At 32.9% G+C, this 22,573-nt stretch overlaps 2 protein-coding genes across 2 annotated transcripts; one reads left to right on the top strand and one right to left on the bottom strand.

Annotated features, from left to right (window-relative positions):
• Nucleotides 1-11,036: 11,036 nt before the first annotated feature.
• LOC123302228 lies at nt 11,037-12,034 on the bottom strand. The gene is made up of 2 exons (XM_044885072.1): nt 11,511-12,034; nt 11,037-11,307 (listed from the first exon to the last, which is right to left on the bottom strand). The coding sequence occupies exons 1-2, from the start codon at nt 11,841-11,843 to the stop codon at nt 11,191-11,193; spliced, it is 450 nt and encodes a 149-aa protein (XP_044741007.1). The 5' UTR covers nt 11,844-12,034; the 3' UTR covers nt 11,037-11,190.
• A 2,781-nt stretch (nt 12,035-14,815) lies between these two features.
• On the top strand, nt 14,816-17,624 carry LOC123302218. Its single transcript, XM_044885061.1, has 4 exons — nt 14,816-16,102; nt 16,167-16,860; nt 17,130-17,313; nt 17,392-17,624. The coding sequence occupies exons 1-2, from the start codon at nt 14,864-14,866 to the stop codon at nt 16,173-16,175; spliced, it is 1,248 nt and encodes a 415-aa protein (XP_044740996.1). The 5' UTR covers nt 14,816-14,863; the 3' UTR covers nt 16,176-16,860; nt 17,130-17,313; nt 17,392-17,624.
• The last annotated feature ends 4,949 nt before the right edge of the window (nt 17,625-22,573 follow it).

Here is a 22,573-nt window from a genome sequence, read left to right as displayed (position 1 = left end):
CGATTTTATAATCATTTTTGATAACGTGAGCGGTTACACACGCTATCGAAATTTTCGATATCGTGTTTTTAGTCTTCCATCTACCATGGTTTAATTCTTCCATGTTTTAAGTGTTGCTGTTACATGCTCTTTAAATCTTATAACAAATTGTCATCTACTTTAGCCCACATATTTTACCATTTCCGGTTTTGATGTTGTTTGAACTGTTTCTTAACATTCTGAATTTTGTTTTTCGGAACATATTTTTTTATTATTTTTTGATTAAAACCAGTGTTTATTGCGATCTGCTGGTACTTTCATTAATCTGTTCACTAAGAAATTGGAAATAGCCAATTTGAGCTGTGGTGGGTTGTTTGAATTTGCTTTAATGTACCTTGTAGTGTGTGTTGCTTTTCTGTATATGTCAAATTCTAGTTTTCTAGAATTGAAATTTTTAGATATTCTTATGTCTGGGAACGGGATTAAACCGTCTCTTTCGATTTCTGTTGTGAAATCGATTACGGGTACATGCTTTTTAATTTAATAAAAAAAAAATTGTGGATTTTCTTTACCTGTGTCAAAAATTGTAAAGATGTCATCGGCATACGTATACTAGATAGCTGAAAAGTAATTGATAGTCTGTTTTAACAACTACATAAAATCCAATTAGAAAGTTGGATAAAGGACCCTGCAAAATTAGATAGGAAACATGTTGTGTTATCCTAAGACATTATTTGTTATGTGTTACACAATTTAACCCCCCGCCCCCGTACTTATGTTAATATATAATTTGATACCTCCCACATATAAGTGTCACTGTATTGGTGAAATAATTTTATAAATAGGTATGTATTTTTTTTTTTTTCTTTATAGATAAAAACAACAAAATATTATTTTTAGTATTCGCTACCCAATTAAATCAATTTACAATAAAATATTGTTTTATGATAGTCCCCTCTATATTCTAAAGTGACACCTACTAATTTAATGAATTTGATAGGTTTGTGAATTCATAAATCTTTCTATTTTTCCCAGAGCCACATTTCCCGAATCAGGCCTCACATCGAAATTTGCTAAAGAGCTTTTCCATTTATCTTGATAAGCTTAATTTACTGGTATAATTTTCTGCTATCAATAACAGAACACCCTGTATAAATTTTCTCCGGCTTCGGTTTGATTAAAAGTATGTTCGTAGAATGCATATTTTCGGTGGGTATGTATGGTAGCATGCCCTTAAAATCTTTTAATTTTTCTTTTGAAATATTATTTCGAGCTCCAAGTAATGCAAAGTGTAGTTTTTAAATTGGTTTGGAGACAGCTGATATTTTTAACTTTGTAGTATTTAAGAAATCAATGGAAGCCTTATTTAGGTCTTAATAATTTTGGTTCATGATTCTCGTATCATATTTTCCACATCCTTCTGTTAAGAACATTTAACTACTTTCTTTTTGCAATTTGAACAAAATCCCCACATAATAGTGACCACTGACCAAGTATTTATGATCAATAATATCATAAATGCTATAATAAGCTGTTAAATAGATCAAGGCAAAAAGACCCATTTTGTTCTTGTTTTGTCCTATGCAGTTATCATTCCAAATAACTACATGTTTTTTGAAAGTTTTAGATGACATCATATTTAGTACCTGGAATATGGAAGAGTCAACTTCGTTCTCACATATGTACTCACCTCTTCTCGCATATGAAATTTTGTTGATTGTCAGCAATATGACCTCATAGATCAGGGGTTAGCAACCTTTATTGGCCGCGAGTCAAAATCAACTAAAATGCGAGTATTAAAGAGACATTTGAGTCAGAGTTATTTTCGTATTAAAACAGCATTTTAGTAAATAATAAGATATATTTTATTAAGAAAATAATTAAAAAAATAGTTGAATAAACATTATTTATAAACTTTCTCTACGATATCAATGGCTCCCCTGGTGTTAAACTTGTGACGACAATTCAGTCAAGTTTGGTTTATAGTTAGTCGTTTTAAGTCGAACACTAGCATCTGAATTTTCAATAGTTAATCTACTCCTGTCTTTGCTTAGAAAAAATTTCATTTGTGAAAATATTTGCTCACATTTATAAGTGAACCCGAATGTCGACAAAATGGCAAGGCCAATTTTTTTAAATGATTAGAACTTCGTAGGAAGTGATGTCCAACATGTTGATATCATGGGAAAATGATTATCTTCTGTATTTTCCAAATTATCTTTGAATTTATCCGTCCATAATGTTGAACTTTTAAAATCAATCATTTCTAAACTAAAATTGTCAATTCTTAGATATTCAAAATATTGCAAATTTATAATATTTTTTTCTATTTCATCTGGCTTTATTATAAATGTAAACATTTCTCCATGTTTCTTAAGACTTTGAAACCGACTCTCATATTCACTTTTAATGACCGAAATCTAACTTTCAAACATATTTAGATTCCGTTCATCGATATTTTCGTTTTTATGTTCCCCTTTTAACAAGGGAAAGAAATGAAATTCTTTAGTTCTTATGTCAGTTTCAAATAATATCAATTTTGAAGTAAAACTCTTTTATTCCTCATATATTTTTAAAATTGTGTGGTTATCTCCTTGGAGTTGTACGTTGAAATTATTATAATGGTTCATTATGTCTGTTAAAAACAAAAGTCTTAAAAACCATTGTTTATCATTGAGTTCGAGATCATTTTCACCGATTTCATTAAAAATTTTAGGTTAAGTTAGGTTAGAGTGGCTGTCCTGGGGTGGGACACACTTAGACCATAGGGTCCGTTGTGATACCGATGAACCATTTGAAGCTGCTTAAGAACAGCAGGGAAACTTAGACGTCGACGGACTTTAGGTGGGAGAGGTCGTCAAAGAGAGGCTGGCTCAAGTGAGTCCATTTCCTCATGGCAAGAGCTGGGCAGTGACAGAGAAGATAAGACATTGTCTCCTCCTCCTCACCACTGTGATAGCTCCTGCAGCAGTCGTGATACACTGCCAGGCCCAGGCGTTCAAAATAGTTTATGTGAAATTACTAAATTTCGACGAAAAAAAAATGTTATATTTATGTAAACCTTTTATCAGTACAACTAATCAACACTTTAATCTTTATCTTACTTATTAATCAGACTTTAATCAAATCACAATTTGTGAAGATATTAGATGATTTCTAATAACTCACTTTGGTCCGTTTTACCTTCATGCAGAAGGTAAAATGGACCACCCTTAAGGGCAAAACGGACTATCACTAATCAGAGCATCTTTCGCACACAAATATGACTTCATCATCGTTGTCGTCTACTCCAGCGCAACCGCAATGTGCTCTGGATTGGCAATCTTGACATTGCACCCACCCATCTGTTGATTCCGAATACATGTGGCCACAGTAAAGGCATTCCGCATCATCATCTTCGGAGGAACTGTCACTTCTGTTCTTTTTAGTTGCCTTTATATCACTTTTTTTACTAGCTTTGCCTTTCGATGATATTTGTATGGTGTCGTTCTTATATTTTGTCATTTTCTTCTTCAATCCCTTTACTAAAGACTTCTTTCCTTTGGTTGCTGCTTTTCTTTTCTTCGGTGTTTCGTCATCTCCGGAATATTCCATTCCGAACAAATCAACTTCAACTCGTCTCCAATTTTTGCCGCAGTGTGTCGCTCTTCTAGCATGAAAACTCCGATTGTCCCACTAAATATGAACTTGTCTTGATCTTCGTCATAAAAATGCACTGTCAAACTTAGAAAACTTCGGGTTTGGGGATCCACCCAAATATCTGTAGTTAATGTGCATTTCTTTTTACCTAGTTTTTGTCTCATGATAGCAGCAAGAACGTTTTGTCATTTTCTTCTTCGATCCCTTTACTAAAGACTTCTTTCCTTTGGTTGCTGCTTTTCTTTTCTTCGGTGTTTCGTCATCTCTAAATAGTCCTTTTTTCACCAGATCAGCTTTTTTATTTTGAGAAGTTTCTAATTCTAGACGGTACGGTGATGAAGTGATAATTGCTGTTTTACCACGTCTGATGTTGGCCCTTTTAGTCTTTGTTGTTTTTGGAATTGGCGTTATATCTTTAGGTCCGACCAGAAACGCACTTTTTTTAACATTTTAACAACATTTTTTGTGGCCATTGATGTAGAAGGTTGGGGCTCATCTACAATGTCTTCTGCATATCATATTGCACTTGCCGTGAGTGACGTAGAAGATAGGTTTTCATGATGGCTATCATCCAACATGGAGGGCGATGATACTGTTATGTCAGGGTCTTTAGCAATCAGTCTTGTTACATTGGTATCTTCCAATGGTTGGGTTTCATTAATGTTTGTGGCCAATACATTGTTTGCTCTTAAAGTTGATGGCTGAGGTCTTTGGATACTTGAATTATTATCTTCTTGGCGGGTATCAGAAGTAGACGCTACTGAACTATCACACGCAACTGCAATGTCGGTGGATGCTGCTGCTAAAAAGTCAGCTTCAGTGAAAATGTCACGATTCAGAGGCCAAATTCCTGTAGCGCGAAAAGCATTAAATGCTGTTGACATCGTAGCAGCCTTTTGAAATGCTTTATCAACCAATTCTGGAATCTGAAACTGTGTTATGATCCGACCACAGTTGGACTTCAACCAGTTTTGTGACGCTTCTGTATAATATGTTGACAAAGGTTTCATAAAACCCACATCTAACGGCTGCAGTTATGCTTATGATGGGCATTGAGGTCCCCCATCATAAAGAATCTTGGAATATTTGTAGGTTGTAACGAGTATTGTGGATAAAAACGTGGCTTACTATCTTTTTAGAAAAACAAAATGTATGTTAGACGTTTGATAATTTTTATTCAACTCACTGCTAGACGGTTACGGAAATTACAATTATTTTTACAAGAGTGACATCTGTTACTTAAACTGATTATAGTGACATCTATTACAAAATTATTTAACAAACAATTGGTTGATTATTCAAAATTCAAAACATAAATTAATTTTACTAGATGTTGTAAATAAAAGAAACTTAAATATAAAAACTAACAATATTGTGTGTTATTATGTAAAGATCAGTTTTATCAAGTACCTGTTTTGGAGTGTAGACAGCATAAAGGTTTGCTTCTAAGCTGTTGATGTAGATGGCGACGCATTCAATTGTGTTGACCTCTGGTACCAAGAGTTGGTGGTGTTGTATGGATTTTTTAATCAAAATGGCTACTCCTCCACCATTTCCTACGGCTCTGTCATTTCTATAAGTTTTGTACCCTTGGACACCGAACTTATGATAAGGTTTTAACCAGGTTTTTGTTAATACTAAAACGTCCACTTTTTCACACACTAACATTTTTTTAATTGAGTTTGTTTTGTTTAGTACACTTCTTGCGTTAAAGTTTATAATTTTCATTTTTCATATTTTGCTGCAAAAATGGCGAACGCTTGAATTTGGGTCGGTAGTTTTTTTCATAATGTTGATCAGTTCTCTTACGGCACTGATCATTTTTTGATATCAACTAGTTTGTTCAGCTCGTTCAGCTCCTTCATTAAAGTTGTGAAATCACTGCTGTCGACGTTGGAATTGTTTTGTTGTATATTTTCTTGTTGAGTTTTTTCACGTTCTTGTTGGATCATTCTTTGTTGCCAAACGTTTGTTGTAGGTGCAGGTGCAGCGATAAATTTTGGTTTGAAATTTTTTGCTTTTCTTTATTCAAGTTTTTCGATGTAACTGATGTAAGCTGGACATTTTTTGTAATTTGCTGGGTGTTCACCTTGACAGTTCGTGCATTTTGGGGTTGTTTCAGCCTCCTTTTTGCATTCATTGGTAATGTGATTTTCTAGGCATTTTACGCACTTTGGTTTCAAGTAGCAATTGGTTGCACTGTGGCCTGGCATCGAAAACATTGAGTTGGGCCATCACCCTTGCGGTATTTGGCCCAGTATACTTTTGTGTTAAGTATCGCGTACACTTTACGTACTTGTTGGTATGTTGTGGTAGCTGGAAAGTCTACTTTGTATAAGTGCCTACCTCTTGATTTGATGTTCATTTTGTATATATTTGTGACTGGTAGATTTTTTTTCGGCCAATTCGGCTTCGATATCTTCAATAGTTGCGTTGTACAAACCATGTAGTACACATGATAAAACCTTATCTTCTTTGGAAGTGAATGTATGAAATGGTAGTTTTTCGGCTATGAGTTGATTTTTAACTTTTATATAGTCTTCTTTTACGTATGCATGGATTTGTGTTGTAGGTCCAACATTTTTTAGATGAAACCCTCCTGGGCACAACGTTTTTATGTAATCTACGAATTTTTTCGGCTTTGGGACCGTTTTGTGCAAAATAATCGGTGGTGGTCTAGGTGTTTTTTTTGTAGTATTTTCTTGTTGTATGTTCCTAATTTTAAATTAAATAATTTAGTACAATTAACAATATAAATTACTTTTGTGAGTGAACTATTAAGGAATAATTGGAGAATTTAAGGAATATCTTTTGAAAAATAATAAAAATTATACAATTTTTTTATATATTTTTATTTTCCTTGAAAAAGAATGACTTTATTTAATAACTGGCGTTTGCCATCTTTTAAATTAAATTTTTTTGTTAAAAAATGAATTCTTATGTCTAAATATTTTTCACATATACTTATAATTAGTTGAACAATGTGATTAACATTTTGTGGAAAATGGTCAAATTGGTGAGTTTCTAAAGATGAAAAAATATTTTCATCGTTTACAAATGTTTTTAATATTTTCGTTGTGAAAAATTCTTTGCTGTATTTATGTGGAATCATATTATTTTTACTTTCTTTTAGTACATTTTTTATTAATTTTTCCATTTTCCAACAAATGTTTACTACATCAGAAGATGGGTAAACTAATCCACCTTTATCTCTCTGCATAATAAAATTATGAAAATAACTTTTTTCATCCGTTGACAAACTACTCACGCACTGCTCGCATTTAATTTTGTTCAGCAACGTGCGTACAACAAACCCAGCTATATAGTTTGTAATTTGTTTAGAAAATTCAGACAACTCGATATCATTAAATGGAATACACATTTCAAAATGAGTGTCCATATTTTCTGAATGTTCTTCGACATCTAAGCAACGAAAGTTTTCGGAAGTTTTATTTATTTTTTCAATAGCAGAACTGCAATCCATTAAAGAAATTTGTTCTAATGGAATGCAGTTTCCGCTAAACGAATCTCTTAATTCCAGATGTACTAGTAATTTTTTATAAATGGCTTTGAATTGAACTGATGTGGGATTATTATTTAATCCCCCGTGTGATCGTATATTGCCAAACAGTAATTCTAAATGATTACTGACTGAATTTAAATGTCGGGAGGTAATATAGTTTATTATTTTTTTGGATCAAATTGAAATACAATTTTTGCACACTTTCGATGCACACACATAAACCTAAAAATCCTGTTTTTTTTTTTCGTATTTACCATTAATTTTTGGTCATTCCCATTTTTCAATGTTAGTAGATAATGTTTTGCATCAGCCAAGAAATTTAAAATTTCTGTTTCGTTATTGGAATTAAGTGGTTTCTTAAATCCAAATTGTCTAATATTCTTTGAATTCATTATGTCAAAAAGATTATTAATGATTTTTAAAAATCTAATAGTACCACTAGCTCCTTGAAATTCGCGTAATTTTAAAATGTCTTGGCAAAATATTAAAGCCTCAGCCACGCTATTGCTTAGTAATTGGGTGGCATATTTTACTTTCATTTTTTTGTTTTGAAAGTTTATATGCTGCGATTTTAATTTATTGGCCAAATTCAACCCTTCTGCTTCTTGCAAATTGTGCAGTTTAAGAATGTAGTCCCATTGAATAGTGTTTTCTTCGTTATCTATAAAACATTTTACAGATTCAAAACTATTCCTAATTAACTTAACCATGTGGCAAGAATCCAAAAACACTACTACATTTTCTTTGGTGGTTGGGTGTGGAAAAACAGTGTTTATATTGTCTGGCTTTATAGAGCAGTTTAAATTTTCCAGCATGCTTACATTAGCCGGACAGGCATCGCAAGTTAATGAAACAACAGTTACGCCAGTTTTTGCCACTTCCTCTAAACACTGCATTATTAAGTTTGCCCGTTGATCTCCTCTAACACCAGCTACTAAAAAATATCCTAAAGGTATTTTCCAGCTCCCATTAATGGAATTTAATAGAAACACTAGCGCATCATGAGCAACTGTTTCAGAATCTCCACCGGCTTCGTTCCCAAAATCGACGTATCCGTGATACTTGTCCCGTCCCATTGTACATGTTTTCTTATGGCCATTTCATCTACCATTAATGCAGCATAAATAGGGTAGTTTGTGTTTTCTTGCTTTAATTTTAAAGCCCTTAATGCTTCTGTAGTGAAACCTGGATTACCATCTATTGTTTGGTCTTCTAGATATGATTTCAAAATACAATAATATGGGCTTGGAAGATGTTGTTTTAATTTTTACAGTAAGCCAGGGTGCCATACTTTATCGAACGCCTTGCTGACGTCAAGAAATGAAGCTGTACAATATTTTTTTTCTTGAAAGCTTTTGTTTATTGTGTTAACTATTCGATGCACTTGTTCTATAGTTGAATGTTTCTCACGGAACCCAAATTGGTGGTCTGGTATGATCTGCGACTCATTCAGTATAATCTTTAATTTTTGTAGAAATAATTTTTCAAAGAGTTTAGATAGTGTTGGTAATAAACTGATAGGTCGATATGATTTGACTTCGTTGATTGGCTTCCCTGGTTTTGGAATTAGGATTATTTGTGATATTTTCCAAGGACATGGAAAATAGCCCAGTCTCAAAATCGCATTGAAAATATTATGAATCATTTTTTGGTAACTCATTTAAAATTCTAGTTGTTATAAGATCAAAGCCTGGTGATTTTTTTGGGTTTAGTGTTTTAATTACCGCGCTTATTTCGTTTCGAGAAAAAGCCTCTATTGGTAGGGATAATTGTAGAGGAGCACTCAGGAACTGTTCAATTTCTTCGTCGGGTGCATCTAGTGAATTGGAAAATGTTTCTTTCAATTCTTGAGCAAAAAGATCAGCTTTTTCTTTGTTGCTCCTTGCCCATGAACGATCTTGATTTCTTAAGGGTGGAAGAGTTTGTTGCGGTTGATTGCAACGTTTTGTAGCTTTCCAAAGTGAGTAATCCGTCGCTTCTGTTGAAGGTAGGTTTTCTAGATAGTCTTGAATACAATTTTCTTTTAATTTTTCAAGCAAGCGTTTTAAATTTTTTTAAAGACGCTCTGTTGAAGCTGTTTTTGTTATTTGGAAACCTTGTTTGCTGCCAGATTCTTCTTAATCTGCGCTTTTCTGAGATTAGCTGCCTAACGTTTTGTGCAGCTAAGCTCTGGCTGCTTTTTGGATAGTTTTTGTGAGTTATTGTACAGCTAGGTCAATATCCTCTTCTGATTTTAACAGCATTTTTGGATTTAGGTTATTATCGAAATGTCATCGAAAATAGTCCCAGTCTGTGTGACGGTTAGTTAAAGACGCAGCACCTCCTCTTTGAATAAATTCATTGTATATTGATAATAAAACCGGAGAGTGGTCGCTGGAGAGTTTGTCGCATGATTTAATTTGCATGTACGCTTTAGACATATTTTTCACCACAAATAAGTCTAACAAATCGGGTAACTTATTTAAATCGGATGGCCAGTAAGTTGGTTCACCAGTAGAAAGCTGATCAAGATTGTTGGCTTGAATGGTTTTTAGTAAGTTTCGTCCTTTCGGATTTATCAATCTCGACGCCCAGAACGTATGTTTGGCGTTACAATCACCACCGGCGATAAATCTATTACCAAGATTACTGAAGAAAGTTTCAAAAGTTTCTTGGCTAATTGAATGCCTCGGTGGACAATAAACGGCTTACACTGTTATTGGACCAACCCAATCCTCAACAGTAACGCTTGTAGCTTGGATTTGCTCAGAAACATGTTTTTCCATTTCATGATGTTTTAGACTTTTTTTTTATAATAATTGCTGTTTCCCCTCGAGCTTTTCCACTTGGATGTTTGGTGTCATAAACGCGGTAATTTCAAATGCTTAAAAAGCTTTTCGCAGTGAAACGTGTCTCAGAAATTAGTGCTATGTCAATATCACGATCTATGAGAAACGCTTCGAGTTCAAGGCGACGGTTTGTTAATCCGTTAGCGTTCCAAAGTATAAGGTTGATATTTTTAACCATTTTATTTCATTTTACCAATGAGAGCTGTTAAGAGATGAATCATAACACTATTCTGTTTCATTAAGTCACGAAACATTTCTTTGAGTTCTAGAAATGATTCTTTCATGAAAGTAACGAGATTTTGTTCTTCGTTGCGAATGGGGTGGGGTTCTTCAACTGCTGACCTTTGATTATTTTGATTAGCATTTTGGGCTGCTGGCCTTTGGTTATTTTGATTGCCATTTTGGACTGCTTGGGCAAACGAAAAATTTTCCCGGGTTAAATTTGGTGTAGTTGCCCGGGAAATAGTAATGGGTGTGTCAATTTGTCATTTTCTTAATGTAGGATATTTCTTTTCTAATATTTTTTTGTAGACCTGACAAGCTTTGTAGTTAGCCGTGTGATGATCACCACAATTAACACAAGTAGCCGGTTCATCTCGAGTTTTCTTGGGACATTCACTAGTGGGATGATTACTAGTGCACTTCACGCATCTGAATGTCCTTCCACAGCTGTGAATTTTGAACCAATAAATCAAAATTAGTTGTAGAACAAAATATGTCAAAGGGCGTCAATGCTATCTCATCATCTTGGCAAATTTTCACCTTTCCGAACTCATATTCCACATCGTGAAAAATATTTGGTACATAACTTCGTTGGCTCCATTTGAAACTAGACTGCTGGTTACCATCTGCTTGAACTACTGGATCTGCTCTAGAAGTCGAAGGTTGAGGTGAAATATTTCTTGTATTCTGAGGATTAGGTGGTCCGTCATCAATTTCGACAGAACTAACTCCTTGGTCATCATCGTGTGTCAGAATCCTTTGGTCTTCTTCGTCAAGAAGTAAATCAGATTCGTCATCACTTTTGTCGCACATAATGATGAAAACCTCGTAGGAAGTGATGTCCAACATGTATTATATTATATAGTTAAGCCTAGTAGCAACGGCCCCCCCAAACTCTTTTTCGCGCACAAAATTTAAAAATTCATTGTTCTCCTCCTGCTGCAAAAACACATTATGCTTACACACCTCACACTTTTTTATTTTAATGTTTTTTAAAATCTACCCCCCTACATAAGCAATGGCATTTTTCTCTAAATCATTTAATATGTTACTCAAAACTTCAGATGGAATCTCAACCGCTGTAATCTCCGCTTCTCCTCTCTCCTGATTTTCACTCCAATAAGGAAAAAAAATACATTAATAAAAAATAAAAGTAATTTTTTGTAACTGTTTTCAGAAAATTTTAAAAAATTTTAAAATCGATAAAAAAAACAATATTCTAACTATAATTTTTTAGAAACGTAGAAACATAATCAAGTTCTTAAATAAATTTAACAAAAGTTATCAATAATTGTTAATAATCAAAAGTTATTATTTACCTGTAGGATAAATGTTTGCAATGGAATTAGCAAATCCGACCCATCATCTTCACAATTACCTCCCACAGAATGTTTACTAACTAAGTTAGTGACCAGAAGAGATTTGTAAAACGGTCCAAAAGCATGGCACGATGGATTCGACCACCGACTTCCTCGTTGACGAACTTTCCCGAAAAAATTCTCTAAAGGATCTTGGTTCAAAAACCTGGGAACCAACGTCTCAATTCCAAGACCCTTTAATTTATTCGTCAATAAATTAAATTTTCCAATGTAAAGACCCAATTTTTGAAAGTCGGTGGGCGTGTCATTCGTTTTCCACTCGAATCGAGGCATTCCATGCTTTTGAAAATGGGGATAGCCTCTCTCCAAAACTTTACTTGTAAGCTATCCCCTTCCTTAAGATCTATCTGAGTTTTGAGTTTTTTTCCTCCTTCGTTGAAAGGTCCGCAACCATTGACGCTATCGAACACATCATCCATAAATTTTAAAAAAACTGCCGTTTCTGTAGCGCGCCTCTCCATTTTGGTTTCACCAATAGTGAATTCTGAAAAATAAACCTCATTTAAGCTTTGTTTTATATTTACACTTAATTGGCAATAAAAGTTTTACGCAAACACTTACACACTTTGCTAGTGATGGAATGTAGAAAATCAAATTTTAAAAATTATTGTCCATTTACTGAAGAATTAAGAATATTTGTAAAAATGTGAATCTTTAATAAAATAAACTTTAACTTACCACTTTTGGCCATTAAATTGATTCCTGCCGCAACTGAACGACTAAAAATTTGGGCACAAACAGAAACTTTCATTTTTTTTTAAATTTGTGGATTGACATGATGCTCCGTCAACTTGTGCATAAACCTAAGATCGCCACTTGGAGAGTCCAATATCTAAGCCTTCAGGATATCGTCCCACTTCGCCACTTTTTTTTACCGTCTTTTTGGAATAAAATATTTTTTGATAACAAATTATTTCTTATTCCTTTTAAGAGATGGGGAGTGTCAAAGACAGGAATTATTATTGATTCCCCAATTTCAAACACTTGATGCCTGAGTTCCTCACCTCGGGCCAAATATTTTCCCCGCGTATCCTCTAGTAATCGATGGATCGCGTTGATATTATTTGACCCTTGGTCACAAATAGTACCGACAACATTAAATCCAGCATTTTGTGCAGCCAAAATAATTTCTTTAATGGCCTTTACTATTTGTGGCCCTTTTGCGGCTCCATTTACAAACTGGTATAGCACCGGCTGTTTCCAATTTTTGACAATTCCTCTTAACATAAAAACCTGTAATAATGAAAAAAAAAGTAAGTTTGAGTTAATAGATATCATAAAAAAAATTATAATATAAGATTTTTAGAATAAATGAAGAGTTGTGGGTACATTGATTAAATTACAATAATATAAATCGGCATTTTTGTCAACAAATTCGATCTATAAATATATTTTATTATATGAGTGAGTAATAAAAGAGATTAAAATGTATACAAATTACTAAATGACAACATAACCAACCCTTTGTAATTCTAAACAATTCGGTATTATTTGTACTACCTAAAGTTTTTTAATTTTTATTTTTACAAAATATTTTGTTATTACAGTTACCTTTCAAGTAGGCATAATTTTATTACTAAAACTGATGACGGTTTGTTCAGAACTATAATCAAGGGACAATTTATGGTTTACTTAAGTTTATCTGTCTTTCAATTTCTTAAATTCCACACCCATTTAAAAAAAATTATGTTACTATACTTTCCAAAACATAGTTAAGTAAAAAAGTGGGCGGGTGATATGAAAGAGATTAAAATACAAATTGGGCGGGTAAATTGTTATCATGATTATTATTTAAATATTATAACATATTTTATTTTGAAAAACAATAATTTAGAATAAAAATGTGTGTTAAAAATTTGTATAACGCGAAAAGTTAAATGTAATTGTAATATGAATAATAATGTAAACTGTAATTTTAAATAGCAACTTACTTGTACATGATCCGCAATCTTATTGGTTTGGTGGTCCCCAAAATCCTCAAAACCTTCAACGCAATCTTTATGGACATTATACGTCAAATTACGCGATAGACTCATTTCGTCAAAAAGTAAGACGCATGTCCGATTTGAAGGATCGAGTCTCTTCAACATTCGACTAAGTCCATTAAAGATTTCCAAATTAAGTCCTGGTGACACGGGTAAACGGTTTAAAAATTTCATCAGTGTGACTCTTGACGGAAGCGCAAATATCTTTGATAACAATCTGTATCCACTTGGGCTCTGTTTAAACAAAGCCAGAGACATAACCTTGGCATCTGTGGAAAATCGACGCCCCTTCATTTTCTTTTTTGAACAATTAATCTGACTCAAAAAAAACTTCCTGCAATTCTCGTTCAGAGTTTCTGTAAGTTTCTTGAAACTTGCTTGCGACGAGAATTGTTCTGCTTTTTTTAGACGAGCTTGCGAAGCTGGTATGATGCCCGCCGTTGAAATTTCCGTGCTGTAGTATACAATCGCTTTTTCTGAGGCGACAATCTAACTCTTCTTAATGAGTCCAAATACTCTGCACCTTAAAAATGAGAATATCATATAGCCACGACAAATTATTTTAATGGCATAATCTTTTAGTATACCTACTTATAAATTAAATGCGTGTCGTAACGGCATTCATAATAAAGCGATTAATTTTCAAGGTATTTAAATTTTGTTTTATTTATTCATTTCAAAATTTATGGAACTAGAATTTGAGGTTACTATTAAAAAAATTGTTTGAACTGAAAAAATGCTTACCATGTAGAGACACAGGTGTTTTAGGAGGTGATTTTTCTTGAACCAAACGACTCGGACCAGGAACGGCTAATTCTTTCAAACTGGCAGGCTCTTGAACCAATTCAATTGGCCTTGAAACATTCACCTCCAAAGAAGAATACGCCTCTTCTACATCTGCATTTCTCTGGACTTCTGGGAGAGTAAAAATAAATATGATATAAAAAACCATTTTTTGAACTCGAAACCTCTCCTTGAATCATAGTTTACTTGATTCGAGTTAAAAAGTCGGAAAAATTGTATTGATTTGGCCAATACTTCACGAAAATCCATTAAAAATGTAGAGTAAAAAAAATATTTTAATAATGAAATTATAAATAGACTGTATTCTTAAAAACAATTGTCAATTTAAACAAAAATTGAAATAATTGTTTTATTTTAGAAATACCGTTTTGTAATTTACTCAAAAATGAATTTAAAAGCTACATATTCTTAACTTAGGCGGTGTTTCAAAATGTATTTTATTTCTTTTAGGATACAACAAACAATACTCAATGTACAGATAAAAATAATACAACCCAAAACAATATGCAGCAATCCAATGTCTGTGCTACTCCATCGTGTTCTTCAAAAGTGGTCATACTCAGTGATGTTCCCTATCACGGTGATTTGTTAAGTCATAAAAAACGACAGAACAAGGCGTCAAAAGACCCAAAGAAATATAAACGCAATATTAATAAAGAATTACGGATGAAAGGTGAAAATTATTTGGGATACAGAAGAGACAGAAAAGCAAAGATTAATGAAACATTTAAAGTGAAACAAGACGTATTTAAGCCTGCAAGATCCATGAAACCACCGTGCACTTCTGAGTTTTGCAAGAAATCTAAACTCAGGTCATGTGACAACATAAATGAAGAACAGCGGAAACATTTGTTTGAAAATTTCTGGCAGAATATGAACTGGGAGCAGCGAAGATCATTTATAACTTCACACGTTAACAAAATACCAAAGAAAATTACTAAAAATCCAGAATCATCCAAAAGAACTGATAGTCGAACTTACGTTTTGACGATTGATAACGTACGTCACCAAGTCTGCAAAAAAATGTTCTTGGCCACTCTTAGAATTAAAGATTGGTTTATCAGATATTGGTTGACAAAAACCGATTGTGCTATGCCTCCCGATTCATCTACTTCAACCAGTAATCGCAGAAATCCAGAGAAAATTGAAGACCACAAATATATTGAAAAGTTTTTAGCAGATCTTCCAAAGATGCCGTCGCATTACTGTCGTGCTAAAACATCACGAGAATATTTAGAACCAGTTTTCACGAACATGACACAGCTTTATAAGACATATAAAGAGAATTGTGAATTAGAGGGTAGAGAATGCCCTGGCCGTAAATTATTTGACAAAATATTTTTGAAACTCAATCTGAGCCTATTCCACCCAAAGAAAGATCAATGCGATGTTTGTTGCAGTCATAAAACTGGAAACATTACGGATGAAGAACACGCTGAACATGTTCTGAAGAATGATCGAGCTAGGAAAGAGAAAAATACTGACAAAGGAATTGCACAGTCCGGAGCTTGTCACGTGTTCACACAGGATGTTGAATCGGTAAAATTGGCCCCGTATCTTCAAGCTAGTGCAGTTTACTATAAAACTAAATTATGCGTCCATAATTTTACACTATACAATATAGCAACTAAGGAAGTAATGTGTTATTGGTTCGATGAGTCAAATAGCACGCTTGAAGCCTCTGTGTTTGCTTCATGCTTAGTAGACCATTTAGAGAAGGTTTTGAGTCAGAAATTATTGCCTGTGATTTTATATTCCGATGGCTGTTGCGCTCAAAATCGCAATGCTACCTTAAGTAATGCTTTATTACGTTTAGCGATTGAAAAAAATATTGTGATTACTCAAAAGTATCTGGAAAAAGGCCATACTCACATGGAATGTGACTCGGTACACAGTGCAATAGAGTGCAAATTAAAAGGTAAAGAAATTTTCCTTCCACAACAATACATGGCAATAAGTAAAATTGCTAGGAGTGATCCTATGCCTTACGAAGCTCGTTATTTGGACTATAACTTTTTCACAGACTTTTCGAAAGAATTGATTTATAAATCTATACGTCCTGGTAAAAAAACAGGTGACCCAGTCGTCACAGATATACGTATGCTACAATACAGACCAAATGGCACAATTTGGTACAAAGTTGATTTTGATAACGAGCTACAGCCGTTACCACATCGTCCCACGCCAATTAACAACATTAAACAAATAAATGGCCTGCAGATATCTTCTTATAATATTAAATATATTTCTATCTTGAAATCAGTATTAGTGTGATACAAAATATTCCGTTAAAATACTTTCATGTGCAGTTGTTAGGATAGAGGGAACCTGTAAACAGAGTCTGAATAAGAGGCTGGTAAATGTTACGTAACCTGATAGTCTATATTGGAACTACTGAACAAGCGGCCCATTTACTGTTTTAATTAGTACGAATTTTTATCACCAGCTGGCGAGATTTATCTGATGGACATTTGAATATTTTGATTGGCCTTTAAAAAATGGTAAGTACAAGTTTCCCATCTGGCAGTCTAAATTTGTACTATCGAAAACGCGTCTCCTTCCTGTTAGTATCAATAGCAAGCTGTGATTGCTACGCCATGTTCATTTTGTAAAACCGAAAAGGAGAACAAACTACATTGTTATCTAAGTGTATGGTTACTACAGTAGAAATACCCAACCATTTGGACTAACCAACCGCTAGACATTGGCAGAAATTATTTCTGCCAATGTGTTTACAAAATATTCTATGAAATTACATCTAATTTTTAAGCATGGCTCAGTCATCAACACCTGGACTCGAAGCAGATGCAGGAGTGACCCCAGAAGCTGTACCTGGAGCTACCCTCCAAGCGATCCCAGAAGCTGCCCCCAAGCGGGTTTGGAAGATGCCCTCGAAGAGATCCCGGAAGCGGTCCCAGAAGCGTCCTCTATTGCGATGTGTCATCATTGCAGGAGTGAGTATTATTTACACAAAATTTACTGACAAAAATGATAAATTCCATTAATTAATTAATTAAACTTTATTTTTACAGGAACAACGAGTTGGGCATAAGTGACGCCGACGTGGATGGCAACGAATTGTCCGATTTTTGCCCAGATTATATATATATTATCTGAGATAATTGAGTTCAGTTCCTCCATAATACCGAACGGCTTGGGGCATTATCTTGCCTATACTAATTCAGTAAACGATAGATGGGTACAACTAAATGACTTGGAACCACCTCCAAAGATTTTAGGATCTAAGTAACCTAGTGTAAGAATAGCCATGCTGTTATATGCATTTTGTTAAAATATATCCCCTTAAGGACCCACAATAAAAATATTTAGCTAGATTATAAAATTATTAATTAGCTAGACCGGTTTCGATTGCTTTGGCAATCCTCTTCAGTAGCATTAAAACCTCTTAAAATTAAAAAAACTTAATTTTAAGAGGTTTTAATGCTACTGAAGAGGATTGCCAAAGCAATCGAAACCGGTCTAGCTAATTAATAATTTTATAATCTAGCTAAATATTTTTATTGTGGGTCCTTAAGGGGATATATTTTAACAAAATGCATAATACAGCCCACAGAAATGCTCATATTAATTTGAATAATGCTGTTATATGTTTTAGTTTAAATGTAAAATTTAAATAATAATATGTATATGTTTGTTTTAATAAATAACTTACTTTTTAAATAAAAATAATTTATTTTCAATAGATTTATATAATATGATTTCCACTCTTAATTTATGTAATAAAACATTAAACAACCGTAAAAAAAGATACATATGTGTATATGATTATTTACTTTCTATTATTATTTAATTAAATAAAACAAATATCACAACCATAGATAAAAACTACAATCTATAACTATATTTTTTCATTATTACATGTAAGATAATTTTTAGACAAATTCAAGCAAAACAACGCCAGGACATGAAGAAATGTGACAAATACTTACTTCCTGAAAGTGAACTTGGACATACTTATTATAGATTAAACACTTTACACAAAATTTAATCTGAACATAATGTTGCTCAAAGAAAAACTTTAAAATCAAATTGAATCGGTCATTTCAAAAACCACTTAAGTCAACATTTTTTCCAACATGCTTTTTTTACAGAAAATGATTTTTCAAAGGCAGATGTGTATTCTGGGTGAAAACAAATTAAGTCAAAACATTCCTTCCTCTTTTAATAATACCGCGTGAAAGACGTTCATTGCATAAACAACATTAGTCAGTGACTTAAGAGGTTTTTGCACGCACCACTAGAGAGGTTTGTTCAATGTTGATGCATTATATAAAAAATAATATTGGGCCAAATATTAAGTATTTATATCTTTTTCCCGACGGCTGCCCTGGTCAAAATAAAAATAATACATTGTTGAGACTTATGTTGGCTTTGACTGACCCTAAAAGATTTGAAAAAGTTTATCAGTATTTTCCCATACGTGGTCATTCCTTCTTACCAAATGACCGTGATTTTGGAGTCATAAAAAAAAATGTTCGAAAGCATGATCGTATCTACGTCCCAAGAGAATACATTGATTTAGTTTCGAACTCCAGCTCAACATTTACAGTCATAGAGCTTAAAACTGAAGATGTTTTAGAATATAAAAAATGGTGGCCAAATTTGTACAAAAAAACATGTTTGTCAACTGAATCTTATGGAAAAAAAGTCCCAAAGGACCAGAAAAAGTCATTTGCACCTTCGACATACATGAGTTTTTCATATGATTCAGATCGAAAAGGAACTATAATAGCCGAGGAATATATTGATGGATTGATTGAACATTCATTCTCATTATTAAAGAAAATAACAACTTCGTTTCACTTCCATCAACGAAAGCCCATAATTTGAAAGTGCCCATCAATAAAAAAAAAAATATACGATTTAAAACAAGTTCAAGATAGCATTCCGGAAGAGCATATGCCATTTTATAACAACATTTTTAGCTGGCCAACTGCAAATGTTGAAGATAATCCAGATGAGAATGATGGAGAATATGACTATGTACCATAAAGATATTAAAACATGACAAATTAATACATGTAAAATGTTAATAAGATTATTTTTAAGTGTAATTCTTAATTATAAGCAATAAAAAATATGATTACTACAATTTTTTTGGTTAAATTATATACCACTAAACCTATTTCTCGCTAAAACAACATAAGTCAAGTACTGTTTATCAGGTTTTTTTCATTATTTCTATTAATAAAGCGAAAAGATTATACGCTATTTTAATTTTTTACCACTCGAATACTAAATTAACCATAAAAAAGTCCTTCAAAACTCATTTGTTTGTGTATGAAACAGTTTTTATTGATTTCTGAAAAATTATAATTTTGTGACTTATGAGGTTTTTGAAATGACCGATTCAATTATATTTCGGATTAATATTACATAATTGCAGTTTTTATCACACAATACAAAGATCAGTTCATTCAACATAATACATTCATTAGCTTTGCAAATTATTTTGCACATTTATTGGTAGAGAAACGACGAAAACTGTTGTATGTTTTTTAATTGTATTTTTTAAATAGAATTTCTTAATATACTTTTTATTTGGAGTATCGTTTTATTTATTTCAATAACTATAATTAGAATATATAACAAAATTTTGCATGATCATGTATCTCAGTATCACAAAAAATGCACGGATTACATATAATACTATATGTAATCAGTGCAATTTTTGTGACACTGAGGTATACATATATATAAATTAAAATGATTTTAGTAAGGCACCGTCTCTATAATTTAAATTGTAGAGGCGGTAATGAGCGAGAATGTTTCTATAAAATCACATAAATCTGAGAAAAGTATAGATTCGACTGTAGACTTAAAACCATCGATTTCCACACGCGATTCCCATCATAAATTACAATGGTAAATAAGAAAAACAACAAAATTAAATGAGGAAACTAAAACAAACAAAAAACGTAATATTCACGTACATTGCCTTGGATCGTTTTTCACAACAACCGAAAATGACCCTACAGCAAATTACGTGTATAAAGAATTATAAAAAAAAATTTTCACTCAGGGATTGACAAAAATTCCTTGCACATACCATTTACGCCTATAATGGTGATGGGCGCAAAAACAATGAGGACGGTAAGATAATTTTTACACAAATTCGAGCTAAAAAACGCCAGGACATGATGAAGCTACTCAAATATTGTCCAGCGAAAAGTAGTTAAAGAACGAATAGAAATGTGACAAATTCGAGCTTACAAACGCCAGGACATGATGAAGCTACTCAAGTATTTTCCAGCTAAAAGTAGTTAAAGAACGAATAGAAATGTGACAAATTCGAGCTTACAAACGCCAGGACATGATGAAGCTACTCAAATATTGTCCAGCTAAAAGTAGTTAAAAAACGAATAGAAATGTGACTTACTCCCTGAAAGTGAACTTGTACACACTTATTATTGATATCTATGAACTTGATTATCATTATATTAATACAGTCGTAAACCGTAAGAAAAGAAACTCCCAAAAACAATGAAGACGGTAAAGTTAAATAGATTTGGCAAATAGTATTTTTATGGGTTCAAATAAATAATATTTGTATTTATTCGAATTTATATTGATTGTAAACATGCCACATGTTAAACATATAAAGCCGGTATTAAGTCTAAGCGGACATTTAAAAACGACAAAAGACGGTAGATTTTGTTTATTTGTGGATACTCCTATAATAAGTAGATATTATATTACTGTTAACTGTAAGAACAAATTCTAAAAGAACGTACATGGCAATCATTAAGAAACCATTTTAGAAGAACAATCTTAACAGAACCAGCATTTAGTTTACTTGTGAAAAAAAGGACAAGAACTATTAACTAATAAATAAAAAATAACTATCAAAATAAGTTGTTGCATCGTTTTAACACAATACTGCCCAACTACCGGCTACAGTTCACCGAATAAGAAAAAATCAAAGTAAACCATCTAGAATTTAAAATATTTTCAAATCTTTTTTTTTATAATAATTTTATTAAAGCAGTACGGAAAAAAATAGTGCTTTATGGAACCACTTTGACGAACCTCAGCCCAAGGTTGCGAAGTGTAACTACTGTACACAAACAATTTCATTGTCTGCAGGAAGCTTAGGAAAATTAAATCGACACCTGACGCGAAAGCATCCAACTATTATCATAAATGATCCTAATGACAAACAAACTACACCTACATCTTCGACTTCAAATGATTCCTCAACAATTACTGATTTAAGTTTACAATAACCAGTGTCACAGTCAAGATCGACAACCTCCAGTACCCAACTGAAAATTGATAATTTTACAGAAAGTAGTAAGCCTATGCCTCTAAGTAAAAAACAGCAAATAGATAACCAATTGATAACCATGATTGCTAAAGAATATCATTCATTTAGCTTAGTAGAAGAAGTTGAGTTTAAAAAATTGGTCCATCTGTTGTGTCCATCATATAAATTACCTACGCGTAAGACGCTTTCAGAAAATATGTTGCCACAGCTTTATTTAAAATTAAATCAAGATGCGAGAATAAAAATGGAAAAAGCGCAATCTATATGTTTAACAACAAATAACTGGACTTCAAAAAACAATCAAACCTTTCTTGCTGTCACAGCACACTACATTGATACTGAAACGATGAATATGAATTCATGTTTATTGGGCTGTGATAAAAATTATGATAATAGCCATACAGCAGAAAATTTGTGTAATTTAAAAAAAAAGTATAATCAAAGAATGGAATATCGAGAATAAAGTGAGGGCTATTGTTAGTGATCACGCAGCTAATATTATTGCAGCAGTGAAATTAAGAGGCTGTCGCTCGATCGGTTGTTTTGCTCATTTATTGAATCTGATTATACAATCATCAATAACACAAATTTCCAGTTTAATTCAAAAAAAGCCCAAAGCATTGTTGAATATTTCAAGAGAATTATTAAAGCTTCAGAAAAACTTCATGAAATACAAAAGCAGATGGAACTGCTTTTACTGAAATTGAAACAAGATGTACCTACTCGATGGAACTCGACATTTGAAATGCTGGACCAAGTGTATCAAGTGAAAAATTCAATTATTGCAACCCTTACCCTGACGAATAATAACTTATCTTTATCTACGGACGACTGGATTGTGATTGAGGAAGCACTACTTACAGTAAAAGTTTTTTACAATGTTACTGTTGAAATACGCTCAGAAACAAATGTCAGTTTATCTAGTG

The sequence above is a fragment of the Chrysoperla carnea genome, chromosome X (assembly GCF_905475395.1).
Source record: "Chrysoperla carnea chromosome X, inChrCarn1.1, whole genome shotgun sequence".
Lineage (NCBI taxonomy): Eukaryota > Metazoa > Arthropoda > Insecta > Neuroptera > Chrysopidae > Chrysoperla > Chrysoperla carnea.
The sequence above is the reverse complement of the archived record's forward strand: the minus strand, read 5'-3'. Positions and strand labels throughout refer to the sequence as shown.